At 38.5% G+C, this 25783-nt stretch overlaps 1 protein-coding gene and 1 long non-coding RNA gene across 5 annotated transcripts in view; one reads left to right on the forward strand and one right to left on the reverse strand.

Annotated features, from left to right (window-relative positions):
* Positions 1–25783, reverse strand: part of fto (FTO alpha-ketoglutarate dependent dioxygenase) — a 143607-nt gene that overhangs the window by 74648 nt on the left and 43176 nt on the right. For 3 of the 4 annotated variants that reach the window (XM_028014484.1, XM_028014486.1, XM_028014485.1), the window contains exons 7-8: positions 22862–22981; positions 1878–2002 (exon numbers count right to left, since the gene is read on the reverse strand). In XM_028014484.1, coding sequence (XP_027870285.1) covers positions 1878–2002; positions 22862–22981 — 245 coding nt within the window. Of the gene's footprint in view, positions 1–1877; positions 2003–21436; positions 21882–22861; positions 22982–25783 lie in introns of those variants that run through there. The other variant, XM_028014487.1, reaches the window with a different exon arrangement.
* On the forward strand, positions 21771–22933 carry LOC114142914 (uncharacterized). Its single transcript, XR_003595129.1, has 3 exons — positions 21771–21885; positions 22175–22264; positions 22823–22933. It is a non-coding gene; the product is annotated as an uncharacterized LOC114142914 (long non-coding RNA).

Consider the following 25783-nt stretch of genomic DNA (forward strand, 5'->3'; position numbering starts at 1 on the left):
TTTTTTATTTCGTCAAAAAACTAAATACTACAACAAAATTACTTAAAAATGGTAACGCCATGTTCTAAACCCCTGTGTAATTGAGTTTTTTTTTTTTCAAATAACCTGACAAGTTGACTCAGTCAATACAACAGGTCAACTGAGGAACTTCTTCCTTTCTTACTTCAAAGGAAGGTGAACTTATTTCAGATCAAGTAACATGCTGACATCAACTAAATAGTGCTTCCTAAGACAGGCTCCATTTTAGAGCTGTTGTAAACTAATATTTTAGTAATCGAGTAATCTAACGATTATTCTTACGATTAATCGAGTAATCGAATAAAATAAAAGTTAAAGTAAAACACTGGTAAATCTAACATAACAGCAGTATTACTATCGCATATCAACATCAGTCCAATTTTTCACATTTGAGCTTCCCTAATAATAACTTTTCTGTAGTTTAGAAAATTAACTCGTAACAATAATAGCTAATTTTCCAAGTTAACCTGAAGAAAAGTTATACAAAAATCTGAAATTATATTCAATTTAATGACAAAGAGGCAGACTCACAAATACGCTTATAAAAAATGTCTATACTCCAGCTTTTCGTTTCTGCATTCATCTTCAGTCAATTTAATAGATGAACTCTCACCTTGCCTAGACATTTATAGCTTTATGTCAGTGACGGGATTTGACACCTTTGTTCATCACATACAAAAAAACATCTACCAGCTACGTGCCGCCACAATGAGCTCCGCCACCCATTTGTTGAGACCGGGATGATATGAAATTAATTTTCCAGTTCGTCCGTAAAGCTACACTTATCCGTAAAGCATTATCTAATGCGCAGCCGCCTGCAGTATACAATCTATCTGCTCACCTGTATAAATACACCTGCAGCGCTATTTCCCGCTGTTCGCTCTGAACTGGTCACCAAACAGCAGGTCCGGGAGGAGAAAAGACTACCGTACTCCAGGCATCATGCCAGTGATTTTAAGAATGCTTATTGGTCCCCCGAAAAACAAAGACCCAGACATTATCATCAATCAATAAAATCCTCCCAGGTTGAACCTGAATACTTGATACTGCTAATAATTAGCTCCACGCAACGCAAGTAATAACCAGGCCGGAACAGGGTGCGCTAAATAATAAAATATAATTTAACAAAGCTTTGAGGCAGATAAATTTTCCTCGAGGAATTTTAATAATCGAGGTACTCAAATCACTCGAGGAATCGTTTCAGCCCTACTCCATTTTGTCAGCAATATTGTCACATGTTGATATAACCTCAAAATATAGTATACAATAAAAAAAAAGTTTTCAAGTAACTGAAAATTATGCTTTTTAGACTCCTTTGTAATCAACTAAGTTCCTCTTTTTACTCATTGATTGACAAAATATTCACTCTAAAAAGTTAATGAGCTAAATTATTTCATGGGTTTTATATTATGAAGACAAATTCTTGTAATTTTTCTGTATTAGTGCATAAAACTTAATATAGAAAACAAACAACCACAAAAATACAATGTGTATTTAGCTTAATTTGAACCTAAAGAACACGTTTCGACTTTGGAGAAAAAAATAACCATGTATCCAAACTTTTTCAGTTCCCTGGATTACTTTTATTGGCTCTAGTGGCTCTAGTGAATTGACAGGAAAGTGGGTAATGAGAGGGGGAAGACATGCGGCAAAGGTCGCCAGGCCGGGAATCGAACCGGCGACGGCCAAGTCAAGGACTAAGGTCTTCATATGTGGGTTGTGCTTAACACCTGCGCCACCACAGCACCCCCTGTACTTTTAAACTTGTATATCATTGTCTACTTCAGATTTGACATAGAGCTCTTTATCAGCCTAAAGAGTGCAGTATCAGGGACCAAATTCAAGATACATGATGTTACCTGTCTCTCCATGTCTGCCTCTGCTGGTGCCTGTCTGTCAGTGCAGACAAAAGGGTTTCGGCCATTTCCCTTCGTCCCTCCTCGGCTTGGCCTTCCTCCTCCACAGTAGCCAGGAAAAGCATGGTCTGAAAAGATGTAATACAAATTTTAAGAGAAATATGTGTAAAAGCAGCAATCGTGATCTTAAAAACAGCAAACAGAGAAATGACACCTCTACATCCTACTAAAGCATCCAAACTATCTGGCTTTAATTAATATTAGCCTAAATGTTTAAGACCATGGAATTAGGTGGAAAGACAACCTGAAGTGATTCATACAACCCTTGAGCTTCCATTCTCAGTGTAGAAATTACACAGCTCTGAGCTGAGACTCAATTATAACATCCTCGGGACGGCAGCATACAGTAAGTCTAGTATAAAGTCAGTTTCACATCAGAGGATGGGCAAATTACACCCAATATTAGAGTGTGAGTCAATTAATCGCGTCCTGCACAGTGCAGTGTAATGTGTGAGTATCCCCCTGTTGAACATGAATTACAGGCCAGCTTAAAGTGTGACGTGGCACATCACTGCTAATCAGAGACATCCTGGCAAACCTTCGCCTCCGAGTCTTCCGCAGCCTCTAAGCTGGTAGAGAGGGAGTCAAACGAAAAAGGATCTGGCAGCCCAAATTAAATGCAGCGCTGTCAGCCGCACTCAAATCCCTCTTCCTCTTTACCCGTCACACATTTTCTCCCGCTCTGAATATCCTTAAATGCCTCCCCCCTTAGCCGAGCCTGAGAAGTGATGGATCTGTAACTGTGACTGACTCTGACGCCTTGTTAAGAACAGTCTCTTCCTGTCACATCCACCAGTCAGGCATGTTCATTTCTTCCCATTAACAGTGACTCCCCAACCCAGTCATCCAACCTTCCTTTCAGAAATACTCCACAATATGAGAGAACCTTCATTTCTTCCTCTCCACCTTTTTTTAATCCCTTTCTGACAATCCACCTGTCTGTCTTAATTCATGTGACGATGGCTTTGATTGTCTGCGTGCGTGTTTCCAAAGGAGACGAGTAATATGCTTACTTCCCTCTGCACCACGCAGGACAGGTGTCAAAACACGTAGCGGTGTGTGAATGATTACACCCAACTCGGAAAAGACACCAAAGATTACAGTGACCAGGAGGAGAAAGGGCCGGCTGTACTCCCTCTGCAAACTGTGTCTTTCAGTTTGGATCAAACTCTGTCCTCCTGGGATGAGTGACGGGCTGAGAAAGTACCACAAAGTGCATTCAGACTGTATCACAACCCCAGCTGGTAGACATCACATTGCCATGCTGCCTTTGTGATGCCCCATCAGCGTTTCCCTTGAAATGCTGCAGAGAAAGTGATTCGCAGTTGATCTGAAACCTGCTCCAGTGTGATTCCAATCTTGTTCCAACTCATTTCAAAGTTAAACTTACAAACAGGATGAACAGAAATAGGAAGGATTAACAAAACACGCTGGATAAAAAGCTGAGGTATATGATTAATACAAAGTTTTGACAAGACATCAGCCCACACCCATAACTGTTAGGAGTGGGATATAAATTGATTTAATTGATTAATCAAATTTCCTTTATAGTGAAAATTTCATTTTTGTAAAAATTTAGATTTTTTTTTTTTCTTCGTCAATGCACTCCTTGAGCTTCCAGAGTTCAGAGGGATTGCAGCCCGCCCAATGCCTACCATCATGTTTTACAAACATGTATTTATTTGAACTTTTAATTCTGGTCATGTTTTTAAGTTTTTGAAAATACATTTTGTCATTTGGAATTTCGAGGTGAGAAAAATCATAAACTGGATTTAGCATAGAACATTTTTTTACAGTTTACTTTGGATTGTTTTGATTTTTGTTTCTCACACATAATGAAAACTCAAAACTAAGTTTCACAGAAGGTTGGAACAAACCAAAAAATTTTTTTTTAAATAAATATTAATTTGAGGACAATCACCTGGTATATTGCCGAGTTAATTCCAGTCCAGTTTACCCTTCTAGACAAGAGTATTGCATATATGGGAAATTGAGCGGAAGGAAAACATCTGGCAAAAAAGGTACACAAGCAACCTTGAGAGAACAGTAAAGCAAAGTCCCTTCTAGAATTTAGTGAAGAGTCACAAGAGTCAGATCAGATTGGGGACATGGTCTACAACACTCACAGTTGTGTAGTTAGTCATGGACCAAAAGCAACGTTGGAAAAGCCAAACCTGGGTTTAGTTAAAGACTGAAATATTGACTAAAATACAATTTTTTAATCAATCTAGAAAGCACCAAAAGAGAAACATAAAAACTAAGTTGACTGAGGTTGAAGCAACAACAACAAAAATGCACGCTTGAAAAGATTGTGAAGCCATAAATAAATTGAGCACATAGGCAGCCACTGTGGAAACAGAGATTGCTCACAATATTTATGGAGGTGGTGATTCCATTTCCCAGCAGGACTTGGTAACTCACCACACTGACAAAAACTGCCAATACTTTGGCTAAAGATGAATGCATCAAAGTGGTTAATTCCTCCTTAAATTGCTTGACCGACAGTCCATAAATGGAGTATTTCTGAGAAAATGATGAGAGAAAAAGACCCAAGAATGAAAAAAGTTGAATTCAATTAAAACAATCTGAGTCAACTTGAGGTATTTTTTTAGAGCTTTTAAAGTTCCTCAAAAAGAATATGAGTAAATTGTGTTCTTTCCACATGCTGCTTATTAGTGTGTTAAAGAAAAAATATATAATTTAAAATAGTTTTGTGTTAAGTTGTCTGTCACATGAGGATACAACCCTGTTTTATTCCAAGAGCTTAGGAGACTTTTAATATCCTTTATGTGTTTATGTGGTTAATGTGGTTATGTGCACAGAAAATTACAGAAAAAACATCCTTGAATATAAAATATAAGGACATCATTAATGACTTTAGACTTCTGGAAAGTACTACATGCAAAAGCTTTTTTCTTCCTTCTCAATGCTAAATTTTTGTGAGCATGGATTTGCATTTAATTTTGTGTGGGTGTCTGCAGTAGAGGGCCCTCTCGTGTGCATGTGTGATTGCGTGTCAGAACGCGTGCACGTATGATCTTCTGTTTAAAGGACTCAGTGCTGAGAGAGGCCTTCAGGTTTAGCCCCAGGCTGATCCCCAGGCCATTTAGGCACCCCACTGCTTGTTTACTGGTCAAGCCCAGCCAAAGCCAGACCTCAGTCCTTTATCTTTGGGCTTATGTTAGCACAAATCAGCCCCTTCTTTACTTCTATTTACTCCTCGATGACAGTAGCTGTCCTCACAGTCCACCTCTATCAGCCCAGCGCTGACCACAGATGTCCCGCTGACCCTGGCCACGTCCCGAGGTGAATCAGAGGACAAGGGGAACCTCGGTACCTCCAACCCTGTTTCCCAGACCCCCAAACTGAGCTCTGTCTATTTTGCTACAACGTCGGCATAAACATTTCCGTTCCTGTGCAGAGGCAGGGTAGGTAAACAAACATGCAGGCAAGCAAAGGTGGTGTTTTCGCTTGTGGAGAGAGCTGGAGTTCCAAGCGGAGGCTGGCTGGAGGGTAGCCTGGGGCAGCTCACTAACACCTCGAGTAAGGACTGTATCTTAACACCAACAAGCATCTGTCTATTCCATCACATTTCTATCGTATAACAACGTGTCACTCATTCAACACAGAATAACACAATGGGAGGACTGTTGCTGCACACAGAGTGCAACATGATGTAAAGCTTCACAGAATGGCTATCTCTGATTACATAATGGCCAACTAGTTTTGAAGGCAGTATTGTTTAAAAGAAAAGATACATGCAGGCACTGAAAGTTTGAACTTCATAAAACTTAGCTACTTGCTGATTAGCAGAGTAGTAACACCTCCATTGAATGCATAAGATGATTTTTATACAAGACTGTCAAGAGACCCAAAGTACTCCTAATCTCTCTGAAATCTTCTGCATTTGCAGGCCACAAATGCTCACAAACTTCAAAACTGACTATGTAATAACTCGTTTAATAAAAGAGTTTTCTAGACAAAAGTTGATCAATAAACAGTCACAGAATTTGGACTTCTCACATGTTCCATATCCAAAGAGCATCTCTGTGTCTCAGACTGTAATTCATCTGTATCTCCATGACACTTCATGAAGACAAAGCTAAAGAACATGTCAGAAAACTGATTTTGCTGCCACCTTTGCTTGTGCAATATTACTACCTCAAGCATGAACAGACTGTTTAAGGTAATGTTTTGGCATCTCAACCAGATTTAGGTTTGAACTTTGAATAGACATTCCAAAACATTTGTGTTGTTTTTTGAGCTGTTCAACAGTGAGCCTATTGATATGCTTCAGGTTTTTGCAATGTTGCATTACCCAACTTTGCTTCGGCATGAAGAAATTGATGCCCAGACAAAAGCCAGAATCACAACTCTATTATTTATATGACACTATCTTTGACTACTAGTATGATGCTCTTCTTATGAAATGCTGCTTAAATGTTGGGTTTTTGTGACTTCCAGGCTACATTGTAATTTTGGTGAACCAATCACTCCTGGAGAGTTTCACCTCAGTTCCATGTTTTCTCCATTTGTGTTTAACGGTTCTCAGTTGGTTCAGTGAAGTCCCAATCGTAAAAAAATTGTTTTGAAACCCTTTCCAAGCTGATGGATATCCCCAACTTTGTTTTTAATATTTTTAATGAAAGAATTCAGCCTATTTTTTGTTGTCAGACTGGTTTTGCTTAAGCAACTTCTTGGTATGACAGCAGTCAGGCTTAAGTGTGGATCACCAAACTGAACCTATTTGTTTGGATAATCACAAATAATTCAGAATTTAACAATAGGGTAAATTACCTTTTCCACACACTGGGCCAGAGTGATATTGAAAGTTTACTTCTGTTAATTGAAATCATCATTTGAAAACAGTTTTGTACTTTGGTCTTTTTTGGCCCCTTAAGTGTGAATTCTGCAATAGGGCAAATATTTATTCACAATGCAGAAACACAATAGTGTGACACACGTATTAGAAATAATGATGTAAAGCCCACTTTATGCATAGCTACTCCTAATTTCTGAGCTTTTCTCTCATCTGTTTGGCTTTGCTTTGCTTTGACTTTCATCAAACTCCAGAGGCTGGACAGAAGATGCTGGATGGGACTAAAAGGTAAACAGTGTTAAAACAAATACAAGCTACAACTGTTTATCAAGTGTCTTTAGGTTAGCACAGTTTTACCCATGTTTGGGACCTTCTTTATAAAATACATGGTTGTTGCACCACCTACTGCAATGAATAAGTATTTTTATTATTTTTGATTGGACTCCCTCAGACCATTTAATATTTTATCTACAGTAAAATGCTGATTTAGCGTTCTTGTTTTATTTTATCAAGCAACATTCTTCCATAACTCAATCTCTTCTTGCCCATTTAAGAGGTCACCACTTCACCAATGTGGGCTTTTGCCACGATTTCCGACCAGCTGCTCTAACACCTGATTTTATTGGCCTTGGGAGTGGGAGTGTAGCAGATTCACAGCTGCCTGCATCTTCCTCTCCCCTTTAATACAGGAAACCAATATCACTTTGACCACCAGTGGGAAAAAAAGCATCAGGCACCTTGCTCTGGGTAATGGATAGCTTCTGCTCACTGATATAAACAACAGGGGAGCTGTGATCCTGTCAAGGCCATTTCCAGTCTGAACAAGGGATCTGTGTGTGTTTGCTTCCTTCCACCGCAGAGTTACTTTGTGCTCTTTATCGGTAGAACAACTATAGTATCTGGGAAAGAAATACGCTTACACCACGTACCCTGTTCTGTAACACTACACCACAATTATAAAAAAAAAAGGTGTGTGTATGTACATTATTTCTGCCATCTGCCTGCTGTCACAAGATCATAGATCGTTCAAAATTTGGGGAATATCTGAAATTAAATTTACTCTACTTCCCAAAAATTGGTTGATAATGTACGAGTGCATGTGCTCTGTATGTGTGTGAATGTGTGTTTGTGCTTTACTATTTCTCACACTGTACGGCTAATTTTTCCAACAAATACTACAGTGTGAGAACCCACTGCTCCTTGAAGCAAAAATCCCAAACCCTATAGAAAGGAGTGCCGTTTAGGGGGGTTAGGGTTAGGACCAAGGTCTGAATTGAATTGAATTTAGGTCAGGATTAGATTTAGGCACGTACTGGTAATGGTTAGATATAGAGTAAGGATTTTTAGATTGTGAAGTAGCACAAATGATGATTTATCAGAATTTGATACCACAAAGTATTATTCATTTAGATATTTTTATTTCCTCTTTGATGCTACACATTTGTTTTTTTATCAAACCACCAGGGGATGGTCTTTAAAATCTTGTTATCCTATACTCATAAAAACAAGAATTTTGATAAACGTCAATAAAAATAAGACATCAGTTTCAGAATTTCTCAATATATACACAGAATATTATTTGGGAGAGGCAGTGGTTGGTTGCTACAGGCCCCATATAGCAACAGAAAGCACTTTCTCTGGCATCTCATTAGAAAGGCTTTACACCACACGGGCAATATGATGGAGAGTTTGTAAAATCTTGAATAAAACTATCTGCCAAGACGCAAAGAAACTAACATAACATTTTTGTTGTTTGTTGGGGTTTTTTCTACCACCCACACTGATATATATTATATTCAAAGACTATTGTCATTTTCATTTATTTGTTCATTTTAAAAAAGTTACCTTCAGAACCTGACATGGACGCTAGGACATTGTAGTTATTATTATTGTGTGAGCGTGTGTGTATGTGCATTTGTGAGAGGGTAACAGTGAGTGTGCTGATGTGTTCTTGCCATCTCCATGGTGACAGAAACCAAGGCCTTTCTACCGGGTTGACCTCTGCAGGGTCTCGGGCGCCATCAATTACGTCAGCTAGTAAAATGGGCTTTGCAAAACACAGCAGATTATATGGAGTGTAAAACATTAGAAAAATGTGTCTAAAACATCAGAGCAACTTGTTTGAAGTGACAAAAGGTTGGGGAGAAATAGAGACAGACCCGAAAAGGAGAGACCCCTGACATGTGATTTTGTTTGAAGGCTTTGTAACACACTCAAGTGGGCAGGGACGCTTTCTTTGACCCTTACGGCAGTCCATCTTTTGGGCAGAATACGAGCAGGATGGACGGACATATGCTTTGCACAGGGTCAAATGAAGCAGAACTCACAGGCTTTTGTGCCGCTTTCTTTTGGTGTGAGAAGAAAAGGCAAATCTGCTGTCAGGTTGCAATCCAGCACACCCACAAAAATCATATAAGAAGTTTGCCATGCTGTTTTTTTGTACTTAATTTTTTGGACAAGTTTTTGTCTCTGACTTATCATGAGCGGGTGTGGATTCAATTGTATTTAATGGCTCAATCACATAGGTCCTAGTGTGAACGTGTTTTCCAGGAGGGCAAAAAAAGGATAGTGCAAAACCTCCTGAGCAAACTGGCTTGAATGTGCAATCCATCCATCACAGTGAAGCTTTGAGAGGCCCTTTGACTAATTCAGGACAATAAAGACAGAGCTGGACAGAGATGTTTGTGATGAGCGCGACACTCAAGCACCTTCTGCTCTCTTAAAACCCCCCTTTCTCTCTTTCAGTTTATGAAAGCTGAGTCTAGATTCCAGCTAGATAGCAGATTGCGATCAGTGCCTCATTCTCCTGCCAGTAGAAAGCTTTTTGCTGACTGGAGCCAAAGCCAGTCTTTTTAAGCCCAAGAGTTACAGTGTTACTCACATTGCACTATACATCAGGTCTTCAAAAATGCTAAACCAATAAAATGAGTTTCCATCCATCTTGACATGCTCACACAGAAGAATTTGGTTTTAGAAGAAGGGGAAATGCCCGCCGGGGCAGAAATGCACAGCTAACAAAGTTTTGATTGACTGCATGGGTTCTGGGAAGTAGCGATTCTTCAGTTTTAGCATCTGGCTGCAGTAGTGAGATTTTACAGGCCTTCTTCAATGTCATGTCTTACATCAAATGTGAATTAGCTATAGCAGTACAGTAAAAAAGAGTGACTGTATCTTAAGTGCAGCAGATCGGGATCTCTAAAATTATAGGTTCCGTGCCATGACATACTGTGCAGTCACTTAAAACTACGAGGTCTGAGCAACATTTTATAAGGGAAACCTGGTTTAACCAAAGCTAGGATTGCAGTCAGAAATATTCAACTAACCAAATGTTCTAAGGATTTATCAATTAAATTTGTGTCAGTAAAAATGCAAATACAGACCTTCCCATGGTAGCATTCAAAGTAATTTGCAATTATAGTAAAAACAAAAAAAAAATTCACAAAAGCTGAGAAAGAGAGACCATTTTGTCACATCAGAGAAGGGCCTTGTTTAAAACATAGGGTATGTTTGCAAACCTCCCGGAACAAAGGGATGTTTAGCAAGTTATACAACAAAATGCCACTACCATCTCAATGGCAGATATCTATAGGATGATCTGATGAACGCTAGTACACGTCCTTCATCAGCAACTAGAAAACATAAACTAAATAAGCAATGACTTCATTGCTGGACTCCATAACTTGAATAAAATATATTAGACTGAGGTCCAGAGACAACTTTATGGAATGATAATGACTGATTGATAGAAACAAAATGCATTTGCTTGCAAATGTGGACCAGCATTATATCTGTGCAAAGAGTTAGTCTATTGATGGTGTACCTGGCTACATTGATTCCTAGATAAAACAGGCTTTTTTTAAGAGGATCTAGATGCCTTCTGTTGACTAATTAAATCTCGGTCGAGTCAAGTAAGGTCTGGATGAGAAAAAGATCCTAGAGGTTCCAATAGAAGCCTTAAAAGTCAACATCTTTGGTGGGATTTTTAAGAAGTCAATTGCAGCACAGAAGCAATCAAGCATTGCTGATCTATAGATATTGTGCACACAAGAAATTCATGAATTCTGAATCTTATTTTTCAATCAAAATCTGTCATCTGCAGTTTTCCTGTGTAAAAATAAATCCAGTGCTTTACTGCATTATTTAAACCCCTCCACAGCTTTGGTTGTTGAGTTGCAGACAATGGCACACATTAGTAATCAGTTAAATATAACTGGATTATGAACTCACTTATGCTTACTGTCTACTACAGTCTGGCATGAAACTCGCACACACTAATAGCTTTTACATTTAATAATGCCTGTTCAACAAAGCCGTATACATTCCTCAAAGATCTGGGAGAACGCTGATATAATCTAATTAAGTAAAAGGAATTAAGACTGAATATGGTGCTCCTTGGACTGAGTTACTTCATGGATGTTATTATCGAAATAAATTAAAAATCTGCCATACAGTGTAGTCACGTCCAAGAGCTCAAACAGATAAAACTTTTTTATGTTTGTGTGTGTCTGTGTTGGCTCTCTGTGGTTGTATTTTTAGTTTTATCTTTACTCAAAAGAGTCGCTAATAAGAATGATGTTTGGTGGCCAACTTTTATTGCAAGTGTGCTTTATCTAATCAGCATTTGGAAACAAATCCCAAAGGATTTTTCAAACAATCTGTTCTTTGAAAACACAGTGTTTTCAAAGATCAAGCACCTTATCAATTGACAGTTCTGGAAAGGCAGAAAAACAAAAAACCGAATTAATGTAAGTGATTTTTAATCACAGAATGCTTCCTGAATAGTTGCCCCTAAACAAACCTGAAAGCTGGCAAACATACTTCACTTATAGATTGTAATCTAAAGGAAAAAAAAATTGATTCAGAATACTCACATCTCCAAATACCAGATTTCTTGAAACATTCACCCAGGTGCTTTTTCACTCTTATTATGTTTGGGGTGTTTGTGCATGTGTGAATGGTTCTCAGCCAGGGAGGCTGATGAGAGTGGCTAAAAGGTGTTTATGAGACCGTTAGCCAGGAGAGGATGCTGCCCTGCAGCTTTCACCCAAATAAAAGAGTCATTCATTACTTCCAACATGACCCTCTCGTTACACACAAATAGGAATTAATGAGTGCTATATCGGGCGCTCCCAGCTGAGTGAGGCGGGGTTCGCTAAAGGACTACCGTTAATTACACTGTCCTACATCTCACCCATTTAACACCACACATCAGATCGCTTTTTGCAGAGATGGAATAGCAATGGCCTTTCACTGCATAAGGATGGACACTCTGAACTCCAGAAATGTAACCGTTAATGTAAAAACAGAGAACTGTCAGTTGAAAAACAAAACAGTTGTAAAATATTTTTTCAGATTTTTACTAGAGAACAAAGATCTTCAGTTTGATCTCAGGTGTGCTGTGCTTCTTGTACTGTACAAGCCTTCTTTTGAAAGGCGCTGACAAGAACTTCACTCAATGCTCTTTGGACTTCCTCTTTATTGTACACCATCATCTTGTTTACAGCATCAGCTTTACTGTTGTTTCATATTCACTGAGAACTTTTATTTGTGATGATGCTTGCCAAGAATACTGCTACTGCTTCCAAACATTTGACCTTTCAGGCAATTAGAAGTGTGATTATTGGCCAATATGAGAAGACTGCATTATTTTTTTATGACAACAGACAGAGACACTGATTTTGGTGGTGCACTCTAGTTGTACAACTGCCAGATGCTGTAAATATGGAAACATAGGATAAGGCCTGCTTCTTTGGGAACTACACAAATATCAACAAACTTCTTCCCTTCTGTTATAATTGTCTCTTTATGACTGTCCTGACCTCTCCTCCTGGTTATCTTAAGATAATGTGCTTTATTTCTTTAACCGAATAAAGTCAGTTTTGCACCAGATGAAATTTTTCATCATTTCCTGTCAAGCAGAACAAATCTGCCCAAGCACAGTAAAAGCAATCAGACTCACCATAATGATATGTTTTGCCAATATCAAGTATCACTTAGTAATTCTGTTAAATTGTTACTTAAATTGTCTTGATATTTCAAATAGTTCATAATCCCGCACACACTCACAAAGCTCCTAGTGCCAGGTAAAGTCTTAGTCGAGATCAACAAATTCCACATGTTTACCTTTATGATGGTAGGACGGATGGATAATGGTTGTCACGATGACTTGACATGGAAAGATGACACTAACAGCAGGTTTTGGATGTCTCTGTCTTCTTTTTTTTTTTTTTACCTCCTTTGCAATTCTGCTCACTGTCCAAGATAAACATGGGTCATAATCCAGCCAAGCGGCTAGCACACTAAAACAGAAAGTTGTAAATTACACACTGGGAGCCCAATTTATTCACCTTTAGCCTTTTTACTTATCTTTATCCTGGATGCCAATAAAAGGTAGCTGGAAATGCATTTTTACTACATACAAATCTGACGCAAACATTAGTAAGGTAAAAGATTTGTATATTAATGAATACATTATACTGGGTCTCAGATGGTTCTATAAATGTTTTCTGCTTAAGCTACTCGCAATAATAAACTCAAAAGCATTTGGGACATTTTAAGCTCAGAAACAGTAAGATAAACTGGAAGAAATCAGTTGACCAATTTGATTAGTGGTCATCTTATTAATGGCCAACCCTTTTTTGTTTTTATGACTGGCGCACAAAAGTGTATTAATTTTATCTTTGGATCTTGATCTCAGCGGTGCATAACAATACCAAAAAACGGATTACCTTGCTAACACCTATCTTCTATTTTTGTCCCTAATTAGGCTTTAACTGTTTTTCTTCCACTTTTAGGGGAATCTGCAATTGGGGTGGGCTGTTTTGATTTTCATTAATTGGTTTCATTTATTGTTTCATCTGTGTGGGTAAAATAAAGCCCTCAGAGACAGCGGCTGTGATTAGGGGCTCTGTAAATAAATGTGAGATGAATCTGAGATGGAGATAAACAGTAATAAAAATGGCAACCACGGGAGCTGATTAAAATTCAGATTTGGATTTAAAAGATTTGTTTAAGAGAATATACAGAGCTCTGGATAGCAGACCTGTATTTGTGTTCAGTTTGGCTTGCAGAGCTCATTTGGAGGTTGCAACCAAAAACTTTATATATATTGAAGCACTACTTTGCAAAGTAGTGCTTAGCTGTGAAGTGTAATGACAATAATAAATCGTTTTCCTTCTTGGGTTTTCTTCTAATGAAGAGCTTAAATTTCAATGTGCAAAAATACCCATTGCAGCCATTAGTTCCAAGTCTTAAAGTTTGTGTCTCACCAACTTTGTAGAGACTGAAATCTTCATTGCCCAATACTTCAAGTCTTACTGGCTGTGAAAATATATTTTCAATTCTTAACATATTTTTATTTGGATTTCAGTTTGGTATTTGATAGGGCCTGTTCACCACATGAATGTGTTTAATCTGAATCATTACACTGTTGCTCTGGTTGCGTGTTTAGAGCCTTGATTTGTTTTGTTTTTTTCCTGGCAGTAGTTCACAGAGGCAAAAGGTGAACTACTGCCTCTGTGTCAAGTATTTTCCAGACTAAAACATGTTTTCTTCCAGGATCACCCTGGGTTTAGCTCCATTATCATAATATGGTGTTGCCACCACCTTGCTTCACCCTGGTGACAGTGAGTTAAGAGTGTATAATTATTCACCCAACATAGCACGTAGACAAAGAAAGATAATTTTGGTCTCATCTAACTAAGCACCTTCAAATGTCTTCTGTCTCCCCTTAATGACTTGTGAAGCGTCTTATGGCTCTCTAACACCAATTAAACAATCTTACTACTCTTCCGTGCAGGCAAGAACAACTAATACTTGTCTTTTAAACCGATTATCTCACCTAAACTGTGACTCTCTGCTGTTCGTCCAGAGTTATTGTAGTGGCTGTTTTGTTATTTGATTCTTTATTTGTTAGGCCTGTTAGCATAGGTCGCAGTGCTTAAAAAAACCTAGCACTACCTGTTCAGAACGTTAGCATATCTGGTTTGCGCTTTGGTCTTCATGAAGCAGGTGGTTCCCTAATGTTGTCGAACAAACATCTAAGTGTGTCACTCAAAGATATTGATGGTAACATTTTGCACAGATGATGGGCATATTTATTAGGTCAGTTCTAAAGACATTTGGTTGCCCAGATTTCATTAAAGGGTATCAGAATAAAATATTTTTACGTGTCAAAATATTTTAGAAACCAAGTGCCCCTTTTGGGCCAAGATCACAATTATGTACCACTTTGTGTTAGCCTGTCACATCGATTGAAGGCTATGTTTGTGACGACACAAAATGGGAAAATATTATTGCAAGACACTGCAAATATCCGTGAGCTAGACGCTATATTTTCAATACATAAAATGATTACATAAATATATACATAAAATCAAATTTCTTGTCTTAATGACAAATAATGATGTTTTCTTTTGTCAATGGCAATATCTTTCGCTAAACTTCTGTGACATGATTGCCTGTGAGAGGAGTAAACAATTACACCTGGATCAAAGTAGAGCCATAATTATATGTCAAATGCTGGTTAGCATTAGTGTCTCTCGTCAGGTAGAAGAGGGGCGGGCATTGCTGTGAGATGTTCGGAAATATCTCTTTCATCTTTTTATACTTTCTCCCCCATCAAGGCATGTTTTAACAAACACACACTTCATCCTTCATCTTTCTTTTGCTCTCTTTTTTTTTTTTGATGGTATGACACAGGAAGAAGCTGAGCCCTGCAGCCAATGCCGCCGTCCACACTGAATGCGATTAAAGTGAGCAGTGATTAATCTGGGCTGCCCCATAAGTCCTCTTTACCACTTTAATGGATGTTATCTCCCCCTCCTCTGAAGGCTTATCTTGCTGATCGGGGCCAAGGATGAGGAGAGGAAAAGGAGGGGAGGGAGAGTGGCTACGGGTAGGGGGGAAGAAATCAAACCAAATCCATACCGAGGTAAGTAAATGAATAAGCAAGTAAATAAAGTGAGTAAATAAATAAAAGCAGGGATTGAGGGTGCTGCTAAGCGGATAAGGCAGATCAGTCTCTGTAAAGTGCTCATTTGTTTTCTAAGAAGACGAGACAAGCTGCCTTCGAAGCCCACAGATGGAATTAAAGAAAAAAATCCTGTCGACGTTACAATTCCGAGGACAAAACTTTGAATAAATCTTCTCACAATAACACTGAAAAGATAAGGTGAAGACAGTACGCAGCCGCCATTCAAAGGCAGTAAATAAAGTAAACAAATAAATGGCATTACTTTCTGTGCAGTTTCTACATTCAAACAAGAAGTCAATAATGATGATATTTCCCTCAGGTGCAGCAGGGCAACAAGCTTGGTCAGATTTGAGTTAATCATGTGACAGAAAATATTAATTTCATCCCACACAGAGTTTAAGACATGATGTTATTGGAACAATCTAATTTTAATAAAATAGTACAAATTCTGACAACAGAATAATAACCTTAATTTTACTGGAAATATTAACAAAATAAAAGGTGCATCAACAGTTGCAGTAACTTCTTCACATGTTCTTTACTTGACCTAACCTGAACAGTTTCTAAAAACTCAGATAATTTTTACAGAAATCACACAAAATTACAGATAACTTAAGTACATTAAACAAAATAGTAAACAGGAAAAACAAAAACTTACATACAACAGAAACTAGACATAGGCCAGTTACTGCTATCAAGGTATAAGCCCATTTTAAAACTAATTTACCTTCAAACTGTTCTTACTATTTGTGCCAAACAAAGTAACCAGTTATGAACACAAGGCACAGGGTTACCCCTCTCCCACCTATTGCTGCACACTGCTAGGCAGCAGGCTGAAGGAAGACCAAATCACTTTTTCCTTTTTCATTTGTATGATAATGAGCCAAAGGCAATTATTTACTCAAATTGACAATAAGGATTTACTCTCCTCTATTCTCTTACCACCATTTGCTAGGATGACAAATTGTGAAAATATGTCAGGACTCAACACATCACTGTGTTGAAACACAAAATGTGCCACAACTTGTCAAACTTATAAAGGTAATGTAGTCTCTAACTACATTTGGCAAGCTACCAGCGGCACAACTTGGTAAAATGAACATATTAGCTTGTTACTATATAAAGAACAGAATAACAAAACTGAATACGAATGTATAAAATTCATTGGGGGTTTTTATAAGATGCCACATTTCACTCAAGTTGTTTTTCTGCTTATTTTTTCTGCATTCCAAATTTTAGATTTCACAACATTGGCTTTAGTAAAACAATAAATATAAAATGAATTCTGGTGGAAAATCAGTGTCTGAAATTTTTTTATAAAATAGACGTCAAAAACTAAACTAACAATTGTGTTATTTTTATCCTATAGCTTTGCTGAAATCTGTCTTAGAGTACAACTTATAAATAATGTAATTTTAGCAGCAGTATTAATATTAGCTGCATTTGTGCTTTAAACACACATATAACATGATGATCATTTTTGTTTGTTCTGTATAAATATCAAAGACACTATGAAAAAGTGTCTTTGTTCATCTTTCACAAAAGGCCATCACACCATGAGATTCTAATACCACCTCATGCCTGTTTTAAACTTCTCAAAATGAACACTAGTGTTTTTGTTCTATTATGCGAGCACAGCCATAATACTGTGACAGGGTTAAAGCTGTTCAGGGCTTTCATTTTCCCTTTTTTTCCCTCCCCACTCCGGCTTACAGTGATGTTGCAGTGAGATTCTGTCGTAGACAAACCTCTGCGGGATTCCATTCAACGCTAGTGTACATCTTTAGGTACAAAGCTGCGGGCTGCATTGGCTCCAGGTAACATAAACGCTCCCTTCAAGCCACCGCGTATATCTGCCCATGGAAATTCTCTAAAGGGGTTTAAGCGTTTACGAAGAAACACTATCAGGCACTGCCGAAAAATTCAGCTTACCCTGTTGAATAGGGACTTCAAAGAGAATTGCAAATACCTTCGCACCGCTACATTTTCTCCCCTCTTTTTCTTGCTCTGCCTCTCCGCATCTCTTCCTGGTTCTTTTCATTTTCTTTTTTCATGCTTCCAAACATGAGCCGCTGTGTGATGTAAAATGTATTATCAGCCATATATTTCCTCTTTAAATGAATAATAACAATAATCTCGGAGTAATTTCTTTCTTACACAGCTCTGTCTAAATAGGGCAAAGCAAGCAAACTAATAAAGAGCTGTGGATAAACAAGGCCGCACAGTAATGAACGTGTGGATTAGGGCCTCCAGTCTATGTTCGGCGATAAGGGGAAAAACAGCGACTCCTATCCAGGTAAGAGCACTTACTGGCTGTCAGGGAAGGATAAACTACTCTGCAGCTGCACTATTTACTTCCTACACTCACATTGTGGACACACAAACAGAAACACTGATGGTTACAAATAAATCAACACCCGCACACCCCTTCACACACACCGTCAGCGCATAAGAACCACAAAGAATCGGAATAAAATAAACGTATAAGCCTATTTACTGAGGACAGAGCTCTAAACGCAAAACAATACGGCACATACACACGGTGTGATTTAATGTTAGAGATAATAAATGGCTTCATAATGAGCAATAAAAACGGTCCTTAAACAGTTTACTGCTTAGTTCACACTTATAATTAATCTGGGTTGCATGTGTGCATTTAAAGTGGGTATAAAACTCTGTGCAAGTAAAAGAGTAAAATGAGTGCTGGGAAACATCTGCTGCGTCATGCAGCTGTAAAAGAAAAAAAAAAAAAGAAAAAAACAAAGAATACTGCCTTTTTTCCACCTCACCTGGACCAGGAAGCTATCTAGAAAAATTTATACCACACGCATGCACACAAAAAAATGTTTTGTAAAATTATTTAGCACAACAGGAAACCATAACATTTATAATGTTTTACAAAGCCATCAAATAAAGAGAGAGGGGATTAATTGCCCCGGTCCGACCTTAAAATAATTATTTTGAGCGGTGCAACTCTAAACCCCAACGAAATTGATACACTTTGATAATTAGATTCTTGGCACTGACCCGCTGAAGTCAATAAAGGTTATTAAGGCCAATTGCTGTCTAAATGCATTACGGGCAGAGTAAACTGTCCGTTGGAGGCCCCTGCTACTCCAGCGCCAATATGATAATCCATTCTCCGTCCTGGGGGTTTCTTCCCCAGCGCCTGTGTCTCCACTCTGCCATACAAAACCAGATTGGATTCGCTTAACCTTTCCAGGACTTTGATCAAATGAGCTCACACAGCAATAACATTTACATTGACCCCCCCCCCCTCCCACCTCCTCCAAAACCTCCCCAACACACACCCCCGCACACAAACGTTCTCTCACCTCTCTCCACCTCCTCCTCTGATTCTACAGACTCTCCATCCCTCTTTCTACACCCTCTCCACCCACCCCCTCGTCTGCACGTTTGCTCAATAACCTAATCAGCTCTTGATGGCGGCCGGGCCAGGCCGCGTATGATTGCAAGCGCTACCCACCTCAGCAGCCCGAATTGTTTCCGAGGACTGTTATTACAGTGAGGAGTTTGGCGGGGGGGTTGAAATGGTCACCAAACATTATCCCTGCGCAAACACACAAATGTACAAAAGCTAGCCTCCATTATAAATCAGAGAGAGCTTTGCGATAATGTAGCTCACGAGTGTGTTTGTTTGTGACCAAACCGTCAGAAAACAGGGACTGACAGGTTGGGTGAACGGAGCGGAGGGAGACGCGGCCCCGACACCACTTCCTGTTTTGTACGTCTTGAAGTATACAAATGTATTCAACAGTGTGGATCCCGTTTATAATGAAAGTGGATTAATTTCCTTGATATGCGTTGAAAAGATTTCCATCTACAAGACTCGCTCTCCTGTCAAATGAAAAGGGGTTGGGGGGTGGGCAGAGATATGGTGAGATGGAGGAAAAGAAAGAGGGCGAACTAGAGAAATAAAGAGCGAGAGTAAGAAGGAGAAGAAGAAGAAGAAGAAGGAGACGGAGTGCATTGAAATCTCTTTGCAAGTGCTGGCTTTTGAAGTTGGGAGATGAGCAGCCACAGAAGTCAGAAAAGTGACAAATTAGGGAAAAAGCTGTACTGTGCAAGCAGAGCTGCTAAATCAATTAAAGTCATGCCGAGTGCATACATTAACATCAATGGCTTGCTCAAACACACGCAAACACACCCGCACACACACCCACACAAGCAAAAAGGACAACAGAAAGAGAGAGAGAGAAATGTGCTTATGAGCTCGCCATCGCTTTTCCCACTACAGTGAAAAGAAGAAAGATAAAAAAAATACCACGCCGGTATTTAAAATATTCTGCATAGAACCAAGATCTTTTGCCTATTGTGACTCACAAAGAAGCCATTCATTGTTGCTAGTTTAAGGAAATGTCACTATTGTACGACTCCAACGATAGCAGAGTCCTGGGGGAACGCAAGACTCGGAGCCAGGCGGGTCTAAACAGAATCCAGCACCCTGGATCACAGGGGAACATAGAAGCCTTTCAGTTCCTGCCCTTCTTTCACCTGCCCGAAACAACCTTTACCTACCTTTACCTTTACACACATTATCACTATGCTGCGCTCTCACGTGAAGTACATTTGAAGATTATTCAAGAGTCTTAAAAAGAAAAAAACAGAGGTGCCTAGCAAGCCGGTGGACTCGTTTTGTTTTGCTTCTTTATACATTTATTTATGTATTTTATCAGAATGTCATTCAAATAGAAGGATGAGCATTTGCATGACAACAGGCTGAGGAGCAGAGAGGGAGCCCCAGGGAGAGACAGTATCCACATACAGGAGCCAGTCTCTCCATATTGCAATATTCTTCATACAGACTAACAAACGCATACGCAGCCCAGCGCATCCCACAACGCTGCTGCTAAATATGACAATAAAGCAAGGAAGTCTGGCGGTTTGTATTACTATTTTAGCAGGATGAAACAATAGGCCCTTTTATTGCTACAGCACAGTGTATAAAACAATACGGTGTCATTTTATAAAGCCTATTTAAATAGACACGTATTTGGTTTTTTAAAATACCCACACCAATATCAGATTTGACTAAAAAAAAAAAAATAGCGTCGCATTAAAATCTACTCCGCAGGCAACCAAAATATGTAAATAAATAAATAAATGGTAAACAGCATCTGCTCACACTAGGTCACTCGTATTTCATCAAATTAGACGGCGCTGTCAATTGCCAGCTTCAAAATGTAAAATATATGCCAATATAGGGGACTGCAGGAGAGACCGCCATTATTTAAATAACTCAAAGTAATTTAGGGAAATGTGTTTTAATCCAACGGCAGAAAAGCCTTAGCTATCAAAAGTTCCAAAAGAGAAATCTATAAGCCATATTTATGAAGTGCTGTTTCATCAGCGTGTCTGAGGTCGATGCATGTATGTAAATACTGCTAGCAAAAGCAATAATGTTGTCTTTCATCACAATAGAGAATCGTTACCTTTGTGTGCTGTGCCAGTGTTTTTTCCCCTTTTTTTGGTGTGTTTCTTTTACATCTATTTCTTTCTCCAGAGGAGATGCTGCCTTTTTTTTTGACATTGTAACAAAAATAAATTATTTAGGCAAAAACATAAATTACGTTAATTTATTCTAATAAACACGACAGTGTAATTTCAAGTTTTAAAAAAAGAAAAATAGCAGAGAAATTATATTGCCAAGTGTGTTATGTTTCTACTTAAAAGAATTTCAACTTTATTTACAGTATCATATAAAGTTTTCCAATGAAAAGCACAAAATTACTAAAGAATACCGACACAAGAAACTTTCCACTTTAGCAATGCCCGGTCCCGAACACCGGTCCGAATCACACACTTCTTCTGGACCCAGAGGTGGAGCTCTGAAGCTCCCTCACCCACTCTCTGTCAGGCTCTCCAGCTGGCTGAGACAGAGCGGGCCTGCCGCTACAGCCAAGCAGCAGCAGCGGCACAGGCACCGCTCTCCCCTCCAGCCCCTGTCTTTATCCCCGCCTGAGCATTAGATGTGATTACTGCTCAGCGCTCGACACTGACAGAGACCGAGAGCTCCCAGAGACAGCAGGAGCGGGAGAGAGACTGACTGCAGGGAGGAAAAGAAGAGCTCCACTCTCCGCTGAAGAAGCAGCTGCTACAGTGATGCAAGAGTGCCCCCTGCTGCTTCCCGTGTCTGGGTATGGAAAACATAATCAAATATATACAGTATATATATATATATATAAAAGAGTACATGAGACAGTAGATAAACTTTTCAAATCAAAACGTAATGGAGGCATAAACCAACAGCATAATTGCTATGTACTGACTTAACTGTAAATTGATGTTCCAATCCTACTGTTTTTATTTTTGTTTTCTTTAAGAAATAGCTGTAGCATATTTTTTATTTAAAAATCATCTTAAGCTCAATGCCTCCAACGTGAGCTTGCATGGTGAGCAGCTAAAAACCATTTATTCCCTCCCAAGGAGCATCACTGGACAGTAGATTGCTTACAGTTGAAGCTCATCACCAAAAACCAAATCATTTAAATACCAATGGAATCCTGCAAAATGCTGGTAAGCAACAAAAAGAACCGATAAACATTTGCCCAATAAATATTGACAATGGCTTAAAATGTTTCACATGCCATTTTTGTAAAGATGTAAATAAAAACAATATTTTTAAAATATATTTCTGTAAATTATATTATTATATTTTGGAAGTGCCTCATTTCTTACCAAAAATTATAATTTATTGGTTTAATGAGGAGAGTTTTACATTAAAATCTGCTAGGGATATGAATAGTTTTGGGCTGAACTGTATGTAGTCTAATAATAGAAATAATATTAATCTGATTATTACTACTGAATAGAAGTTATTTATTCAAAGTATACCATATGTTACCATTTTTAAATTACCTATTATAAATGGATCCTCATAATTAGGACTACCATAAATAAATACAGTACTTCTTATCAATTAACAAATCTTAATTAATGGACTTAAGATTAATTAATGTTTAAAAACATGTAAACATAGTGTGTTTAATAGTTTTGGTGGTACTCGTTTAAAATTTACTGAATTTGAAGGAGTTGTAGTTTGTTGTACGTGTTTCTGTTCTATTTTTTCCTAAGCAGTGACATGACAGGCAGTGTGTCTTGAAACTGATTTACCATGGTCTCCATGAGCTTCCAGTCCTTCTCCAGTTGCTCCATCGGTCGGGTCCACCAGCTGCAGAAGCGGGCGTAACGCTGGCCCTGAAACCAATACTGCCGCAGCCATTCGAACTCCACCTATGGAAACACAAACAAGCAATGAGAAATACCAACGGCATGCAAACACTAAAATTTTTACTACCTTAAACACATATAGACTCAGACAGGCTGAAATTTGCTATGATTCTAAATAAACTCATGCTGGAAAAAAAATTAAAGAATGATTATCTTCTTTTGGTGTTGCATGTAAGGACAAAAGCATTTAATTGTAGGATATTACAATTAAACGAATCCATGGTTGGAATAAATAAATATGTTATCATTTTAATATTAACTTAAAAATATGATGTTTTTGATATGTCAACTCTCATAATTACTTCAAACAAATAATATCTTTTGGTATATTTTACACCCTTGGAGGTCGTCATTTTTTTCAAATGCGCAATGCATGCTGGGTTGTTGACTCAATTGGGTCTGTTCTATGATATGGACTTTACAAGCTCCGCCCACAACCGACCCAAGTGACCGCAAGTCTCACAAAGCCTCGCGGCGCGTTGTTTCTATGTAAACATGACTCAATTAGTTCATCATTTCTACCGGATTTTCACAATATATCAGCTACTACAATGGACAGAGGAACTAACAAGTTTATGTCATCATCTAGAAAAGGTTACTGGTTTCTCAGTCACAAGCTGGTTGCAAACCTGAGGCCAGCAGGTGTCAGTCAGTTATGGTAGATCTGACATTTGGTTTGGTGACGTCAATATGAGAAGCTACAGACTGATAGGAGGAACCAAAGAGCTCTGGAAAGGTAAAGGCAAATCTTCTGAAGTTGGGATATAATTAATTTAATTTCACATAATTACCGCGGTAGAAGCCATTTGTTTGTTAAATTTAATGAAATATATTTGTTCTATGTGATGTTTGTTGTGAATGACGTAAACTCACAAACGAACGAGGTAATTAGTCCAACGTTTAGAAACTACAGCGGCTGTAATGCGCCACAGCAAAGGTAAACAAAGGAAAAATAACTAGAACAGTGTGATCAACTCAAAACCACTCCTACCTTTTTACTCTCTCTTTGTAGTTTAAGCACACCTGTTACCGTGGCAACCGCCTGCGCCCCGCAAGACGAGCAAAGATTACGTTAAAAACATAACATTCAGTCCGTTACGATATCAAGTTTCCAGGCTTGATATTTATTTCTCGATTATTAATCAGCGCTTCCCTGAACACAGCGATGGTTGATTGACTAGCTGTACTAGTCAGCTAGTACAGCTAGCTCTAGCTAGTACAACTGGCTGTACTAGCTAGAGTGGCTAACACGAGTAACAGTTTAGTCCAAAGCCTTTTCTGCTAAAATAAAATCTTTAGTGTATGTCAATTACAGTACACATTGCATATTGATCTGTTTAGCTAACGTAAGACTGTGTAGCAGACAGGCGTCAAGGTGTAGAAGTTGTATCAGTTCTGCCATTATGCTGTACTTAGCTAACGGGAAGCTAAGTGTGTTTGTGAGACGGCCACGCACGTGACCACGTAGAATGGGCATCAGCCACTGTCGGCTTCAATTTAATAAAATTAAACAGTAGTGCGAGTCTGCATCGCTTCCCATATGACAAAAAAAAAGGAAGAGCGCAATGGGAAGGAGCTGAATACAACTTCCGAAAGACCCATTTGTGCCCTCAACAAGCAAGAAAAACTGATGAAGGCTCTAACAGGTGGTCCTTACCTTGACAAGCTAAAACTAAAGCCCGTGCCAACAGTTTTTACTCACAGAGTGCCTAAACCCCGCCAGTGCCTAGCGAGCGACAGACGAAACATTACGGAGCTATACTGCCGCTGCATATAAAACCACGGACAGGGCCAAGTCTCCCGCTTTGGCCACGAAGCTACCGTATTTTGTTCTTGTTTCCCGCTGTTACTTCCCGAAAATTTCTCGTGATATAATAATTAAGTGATAACCTCCACTTTCCCCTGATAGCCGCCCTACGCTCTGACGTGGTCGTGTAACAACATGCCGACGTCTTCTGCGTCTTTTTTATGACTGTTGGCAAGTATTGTTTAGATGTGCAATGCCGCCATCTACTGGAATGGAGCGATGACAATATTTTATTTAAATTTATAAAATAAAAAAACAGCCTACTGTATTTTTTCTATATTGTATTTACATCTGAAATAAATATTTCTCAAATAAAGTTTATTGTTATAACTAATTATGGAGATGAACATGTTACATATTCCTTTAAAACATTTTTAAGCAAAAATTAAGCCAAAATATAGGAGTAGTGAGGAATGCTTTAAGAATACAAATAGCTTCACACCCTTTTAGTTTAGTCACATTTTGTCATGTTCCAATAATAAACTTTAGTCTAGATTGGTATTTTATATAATTTTACAGGTTGACATTTAAACAAAAATGAAGTGGATAAAAATGGCACAATGATTACAAATAGGCTAACCTGAATAAAAAGCTGAAAGATGTGGCTTATGTTTCTGTTCAGTCCCCATTAGTCTGATACCCTCAAATAATGTAACCTTAATGGTGAATGGTCCACCAGTATAAATTAAGCAGTTCTGTGAAGGTCTCAGAGTTGTGTTAGAAAACATTTGTGAACATGCAGCATCTTGAAGACACAGCAGAAAGGTCATGGGTAAAGCTGTGGAGACATGTAAAGCTGAATTTGCTTATAAAATATTTTTCCACAACATTAAAGAACTCATGGAACATTGTTCAATATCATCTGAAGATGGAAGGAATATACCACAAGTGTAAATCTACCAAGAGATGACTATCAACAGGAAATTAGATAATAAATCCAAAGAAGTCCTGAGACCCATTATACCTCTGTAAGAATCCCCATTAGTTGTTTGGCACAA

The sequence above is a fragment of the Xiphophorus couchianus genome, chromosome 4, assembly GCF_001444195.1.
Source record: "Xiphophorus couchianus chromosome 4, X_couchianus-1.0, whole genome shotgun sequence".
NCBI lineage: Eukaryota > Metazoa > Chordata > Actinopteri > Cyprinodontiformes > Poeciliidae > Xiphophorus > Xiphophorus couchianus.